Raw genomic sequence first — 6945 nt, forward strand, 5'->3', positions numbered from 1 at the left:
AATTTATTTTAATTTGGAAGTCTTATCAACACAGACTGGCTTCATTCACTTCCTCCACTGCCGTATGCTAAAATAACAAGCAGACACTGCACAGAAAGTCGACCTTGTCGTTCAAAACTTCTCCTCCTGTTCTCTGATTGGCCCGAACGAAATTCTCCTGAAGAAATAATTGTCTATGGGAGAARTCCCAGACGGAGCAGTGAAGGGAAACTAGAATTGAGTGGAGGTGCGTAGGAAGGCAAGGRCCAGGCTATTGATTTGTTGGATCTCCTTCCAGAATCTTTATTTTCTTGTCTTGTTTTCATCTCGTTTCTGTCCTCAGGTCCTCCCCAGGATCTGGCGTCCAGGAGTCAGTCTCTCCAAAGCATTCGGACCTCTCGCCTCCTCCAGCAGCAGCAGCAGCAGCAGATGGTCCAGATGAATTCTGTTCAGGGCCAAGGAGGCTCTGTGGGACCCCAGACCGACATGGGACTACCGTATGGTGCCCAGGGGTCCAACCAGGGTTCCCTGTACGGACTCAGCTCCATGAGCCAGATGATCCACCAGCAGCAGAACCAAAGCGTCCAAGCCTCAATGGGTCTTCCACCGCAGCACAACCCCTCCGGAGGGCCGCCCCGGCAGGCAGGTGCAGGTCCCGGTCCTGGTCTGGGAGGCATGCCTGGGGGCCCCGGGAGCGGTGCAGCCGGCGGGTATGGAGGACAGGGCATGATGATSAACTCCATGACCCAGCAGCCCCTCAAAGGCCCCCCGACTGCTAAAGCCCAGACCCAGAGACTGCAGAGCATGCTGGGAGCTGGAGGCGGCAGCGGGGSGATGGCGGCGGGTGGCTGGCCACAGCAGCAGGGACAGAGTCTGCAGGCCATGGGAGGAGGAGTGGGAAGGACTACAGGAGGAGGTGGGGGGGACATGGTGGGCTTCAGTTCCTCCCAGGGTTACGGGATGCAGCCGGGTCAGCCCCCGCGCATGGCCAAGCAACACTTTCCAGGAGCCGGGCAGGCGAGTCAGGGCRTGGACCCTAGGGTGGGCAACCCCGCTGCAGGCATGGGCAGCCCCATGATTGGCCCTCACATGGGGGGTCAACCCAGGACCAACCAGCCCCGACCCATGGTCTTGAGCCAGGGGATGAACCAGGGGATGATGGGTCAGGGGATGTCTGGGATGGGGGGTTTCGGTCCGGGCCCTGGAGGCCCAGGAATAGGGGCAGGAGGAGGTGGAGGTGGTGGACCCTACGGACCAGCGGGAGTTGGCGGTCAGCCTCAGGGCTACCAAAGGACAGCCAATCAGGACATGTCTTCTTATGGATACGGGGGCGGGCCCTCAGGCGGGGGAGCGTTCGGGTTGGGCGACGGCTCGGGGGCGGAGCTGGACTCGAGCGACGGTTGGATGGACGAACTTTTCCAGAACCAATAGCCAACGGGGAAACTTTCCCCAAACAGAACTGAACCTTGTAGTCGGACAAACCCTGAAAAAAAAAAAGAAAACAAAAAGGATGAGAAGAGAAGAAGAGGCATGTTTTGTTTTGTAAAACATGAGAAAGGTTATAAATGAGTTCCTGTGTTCTTATGTTTTCTGTGTCTGTCTGTCTGTGTGTGTTTGAGTTGGAAAGAGCTCTCCTCTGCAGATTAATGCAAAACAAGACAAGGGTTATGATGTGTGTGTGTGTGTGTGTCTGTGTGTGTTTGAGTTGGAAAGAGCTCTCCTCTGCAGATTAATGCAAAACAAGACAAGGGTTATGAGGTGTGCTTCGTTAGTTTCAATTTTTTTTTCACCATGAAATGAATCTGCTTCGTCTGGCATTGCAGCGCTTTGAGCTCCAGTTGACTCAAAACCACAAATTGATGAAGGAAAAAGAAACTTTTGTTTGCACCCCCTGGCTCAGTGCTCCCAGTTTGTTTCTTACATTTGAATCCTTCATTTACAGCCAGGTTGTTAAAGTTGGTAAAAACAAACTGATTCATTTGCAAATCTCATAAACCCTTATTATATCCCCAGTGGAACATASAAAACAAATCAAATGTTTGCTTTAAAAACTGTATTATTATTATTATTAGGAAATAATTTGACATCAGCAACAGTTTGTTTAAAAAGAAGAGACCAGTTTTTGAGGGACTGTTTTCCCATTCTTGTGCTGCAGTTCTGGGTCTTTGATAAATTTGTTCCATAATGTGCCAAACGTTTGGATGGGTTTATGAGATTTACAAACCATTTGATTTTTTTTTATTTACATTTTATACTTAAATCAGCCTCTCTTACACTCCACACTTAAGCCTATGTCTTCATGGTCCAGTCTCACCTGGACTCCCCTCTGGTCCACACAGTCTTTGGTTTCCTTTGATAAAATGCAGCCACTCAAACCTCTGCGACATTATTTTCTATCCAAGGCAAACACAACAGAGCAATGGGCAAATAAGTCAAATAAAATCAGGAAATTCTCACCATCCTCTGCCATGGTGTCCAAAACATGAAGAGACTCTCAGCCAGAGTCTGTAAACCAAGTCCATGGTCCAGCTCCGTCTGATTTCGATGATTAGAGTTGCCATTTTAATGGATACATTATATATTTTTAAAGTGCCTGTGAAATGCTTTTTCTTCATTTACAAAAAAATTGAAGAAAATATCCTAATATTTTAGAAATTTGGCATAATTCATATGATTTTTACCCAGTTTGTCACAAAACATGCATATTTTTTGCTAAATTTGGTGCCGTCCAAGTGAAACAGGAAGTGATGTCTAAGGGGAACGCTTAAAAAAAGGGTAACTTCCTGGTCTTTATAAATCTTACTTTTCTTTATCTGATAATGACTCAAAATAATCTACAGCAACATCTGATTCTTTGCAGTCTGTTGTTAGCTGTTGTAACAACCCATTCAGACATTCCTCTTTGACATCACTTCCTGTTTCTGCTCATGCGAATATCTCAACAACTGCTCATCTCAGTGTCGTGAATATTTGTTTGCAATTCATCATTACTGTTATCTTTCCAAATATGCACTCAAATATGTCACCTAAATTTAATGTCACAGGTACTTTAAAGGGGCAAAATCATGTAAAATCAACTTTTTTGAGTTTTATGTCATGTTATAATGTTATACTCTCATAAAAAACATGACCAAAGCCTTGCTTTGACTCATTCATGCATGTTTGAGAAATCCTGCAGTGTTTTTAGGAAGCCATGCTGAGGAGCAAAACAACAGGTGGGGACCAGAAACGCCCCTGGGACGTGTCTTTAAGCCGAGCTTCCTCATGGCAGAGCGCACCCCCTCCCCGCTCCCCAAACACCCCGCCCATGACCCCTGCAGGCTCCGGGTGAAACTGAAAGTGAAACTTAAAACTGTCTGCTGAGCTCCTAACATTAGTTTTCACTCAGTGAAGCTCTTTTCAAATTAAAAATACCTTTGAGGAAATGTATTTTTAGATGCCAAATAAACTGCATCATGACAGCCCCCCCCCCACACACACACACACACACACACACACACACTGAAATGGGCGAAACAGAGAAGATAAGTTTATTTTCTATTTAAACATAAAAACAGCATTTTAATAACAACTAAAGGTGACATGGATACTTTATTATGGTATAGTATTTAAATATATGCCTGAGAAACATAATATTGCCCCTTTAAGTAATAAAGAACAGAAATGAATGTTGTGGTTGTGAGGTTGTGTAGGAGATGCTCTCGTGATTGACGTCTCTCTCTGCCCAATCAGTGACCTGCAGCTGGACTCATTTGGGACCTCGGCTGATTAGGTTCTAATTTTACATCGTACTCCAGAAGTGGGAAGTGGTAATGATGTAACTTCCCAAAAAAACRTATGAAAGAGTATTCCAGTTAGCCCACAGGTGGTTATATTGCTGCCGCTAACCTAGCTACAACACTGCTGCAATGTAAACAATGACAAAAAGAGAACTCCACTGCATATAAACATTAATTTTAATAGTATGCACAAAAAGCGCACTACTTGTTCGATTGATTAAACATGCACAAAAACATTAAGAACGGAAATTAGCAGAAAAGTTGCAGAGTTAGGTTTCTAAAGCTGCGAGTAGCCGCCATCTTGAAATCGAAACTGAGGGTAGTCGCAGTCGCTCCCACCGTACRAATGAGATTTASCACTGGAGGGTTCCAGTTTAAATTTACGAATGGGAGCAAGAAAACTTCCATATCCCAGTGCTACTGGAACGCAAYGTAAGAACCAAGCTGGAAGAGGGGGTTGAGCAAAGACTGGAACTGAGCAGGGCCGGATCGGGCTGAGTCGGGCCCGTGGAAAAAGGCCAGTAGTGTTTTTTTCTCTCTCTCTGCAGAAACTGTTCTGATCCCAACAGAAAAACAATGTTCCTCTATTGTGCAATACAAGCACAGTCTGCCCTCATGTGCTCTTGCTAAGCAACCGACCTRGGTGACTTTTTTTTAAGCGGGGAGTGAGGGAGGTGGGTTTTCATTTCCTGCGTTGTCGCACTGGATGATGGGTCTGCATGAAGAGGAAGACAAAAAGAGTGAAAGGCAGTGAGATGGAGACRGAGGATAGGCAGCTAAAGTGTGCACAACAACAAACAAGCATCAACCCGGGGGCCGCGCACGGATGTGAGACAGGCAGCTTGGTTCTGTCCRTGTGACACGAGCCACGTCTCATATGTCAGGCTGACAGAGAGCAGAAAGATCACTGCACGAATGTAATCAAGCACCACAAGTGGCTTCTTTGCTTTAAGGAAAATTCCACCTAAAGCCCACCTGCTCTGTTGTGTTTGTTGCCATGTTTTACCTCCAACGAGATTTTCTGTTTCTGTTAGCCAGTGTTACRGAGTGCAACGAGTGCCAGGTGCAAACATAAAAACAGTGTTTGGAGAAGTCGTTCTCTCTATTAATAAAAAACTAAATGAGATTAGCATTCATTTATCTCCCTCCACTTTGCATGCCTAACTTTTAAATAAAGCTCATGTGTCATCTGTTAGTTATAAAATAATCTCAGCTTCTTCCAAACCAAATTTTAGCTCAATATCTAAGTTATGACAATTTTTGGGGTTTGCAGAAAATATGTAGCTGTGGCGGCCATTTTGAATCAAGTTCACTCCATAAATTAATCAGTTGTTTTTTGCAGCACAGGCGAGCAAAGGCACAAATGTGGGGAAAAAATGATCAATCTTTGTATGTGTTGGCTTGTAGTAAAAAAAAAAAAGTCAATCCTACGTCAGCTAATAGACTTGAAACCCTCCCATTTTTTTATTTTCTAACAGAATGAAAATAGTTTGTAAATCTGTGCTCACAGTCTACAAAAACTGAATCCCCAAACCAATWTATTTATCTCTGTATCTGGTACTGACAGAGCTCCTTAGATCTGACAAAAAATATTAATATTAATCAAATCTTCCATTTCCMTGTCTGAAGCTGTATCTAAAATAAAACTTTTATTCATTGTCATCAATACTAAATGATAAAAAACATCAAGTAGGTTTTAATACAATAGCTCTTGTTGACWAAATGTTTTGTAATTTTTAATCACGAGTGTCTGTTTCCATGATGATGTTGATGACAACAAAACCAAAAAGCCTTCTTCTCTGTAAACTAACTRTTCTTATCTGTCCTGTTGAATAATCCGACCCTTTAAACCATCATCCTGTGAGTGTTGGGAAACAGGCTCTGCACTTTGTTTTTGTTTTTTGTTTTGTTTTGTTTGTTTTTTTCATTTTAAATCACGTAAAATTGGTTGAATGATTTAAAACCTGCAAAGTTTTTGATTCGTTGTGTCTGACTTGGGTATAAAAAGAAGTCTGAGAACTCTGATTTGCCTGAGATCATCGACTCCTGATGTGGAAGCAGGAAATAAAAGCTCCTCCGTGTTCATTCGTCGTTTGTTTGTTTGTTTGTGTTTTAAACTGAGAGCTCGAGCTTCGATTCAGACAAAAAAAGAACCCCCTACCCCCCAAATATCACGTACCGGGACCAAGTCTGTAGACAACATTTTAACAAAAAGCTGTTGTTGTTGTTCTTTGTTTGATTTTATTCTTATTTTTTACTGGTGCTGACATATATGTGATTATGAGAAAAAGTATATAAAAGATAATGGCTATTTGTAAATATGTTTTTACAGGTTTAAATACATCAGATATTACAGTCTCTGTAAAGAAATTACTGTTTGTTGGAAAATAGAGAAGTATTTTTATTTTCAATTTTTTTTGTTTCACTTTTAACCCATCTGAGCTATGCCATTGCACTTCAGACAATGTCTTACTACTAATTTGTATTTGTAAACCTCCTCTTTTTTATTTTTATTATTTTTAACTTTAAGATATGATTCAATTCTTAAGCAGTGCTTACTTCTTTTTATCCTGTACAGAAAAATGACATGTTAACAAAAAGAAAATTACAAAATACTTCTTTTTTTTCTTTCATTCTTTTTTCTTTCCTTTTTTTTCAAAAAGATACAATAAAGAGAGAATGTTCTCGCTGGTCATATTAAACAAACTTTTCTGTTTTATGTGTTTCTTATAAGTTCATAAATATACTGTGTAACGTATAAACAAAAATATAACTAAAGGTCTTCCATTCTCAACACATTTCATTCTGTTTTGTGTTGAGAAACTACAAAGTTGTGATCAAAACTTGGAAATTCTTTTCGGCACAGTGTCCTGCTCAAAGTTTGCGTTCGGGATGACTCTCAGCTACTACCACGCCAAAATGTAGTTCAATATCTGTAAAATTCATAAAGTTGAAGCTTTATTTGTGTCGTTAAAATCCATCTACTGGTTTGTGAGATATTTTGCTAACAGGACAGGTAAATCTTAAAAAAAATAGCTAAATAATGTGAATGTAGTTCTACTGTGTTACTGACTTCCTGTTACACAGAACCAGAACATCTTCAGCACCATCCTCCTCATCCTCTGTCAGCCTCCTCTTCCTCATCCCTCAGCTTCCCTCTCTTGTTCCTCCCGTCCACCCTCTGCCC

General features: G+C 42.1%; 1 protein-coding gene across 1 annotated transcript in view; it reads left to right on the forward strand.

Moving 5' to 3' along the window:
* The window catches only part of maml3 (mastermind-like transcriptional coactivator 3), a gene marked incomplete at its 5' end in the record, with an annotated part of 119525 nt that extends 117962 nt beyond the window's left edge, over positions 1-1563 (forward strand). The window contains 1 exon segment of the mRNA XM_014018476.1: positions 323-1563. Within this exon segment, the coding sequence (XP_013873930.1) occupies positions 323-1410 (1088 nt within the window). The 3' untranslated portion in view covers positions 1411-1563.
* Positions 1564-6945: the final 5382 nt, after the last annotated feature.

Source organism: Austrofundulus limnaeus, unplaced genomic scaffold (genome assembly GCF_001266775.1).
Source record: "Austrofundulus limnaeus strain Quisiro unplaced genomic scaffold, Austrofundulus_limnaeus-1.0 Scaffold194, whole genome shotgun sequence".
NCBI classification, from domain to species: domain Eukaryota; kingdom Metazoa; phylum Chordata; class Actinopteri; order Cyprinodontiformes; family Rivulidae; genus Austrofundulus; species Austrofundulus limnaeus.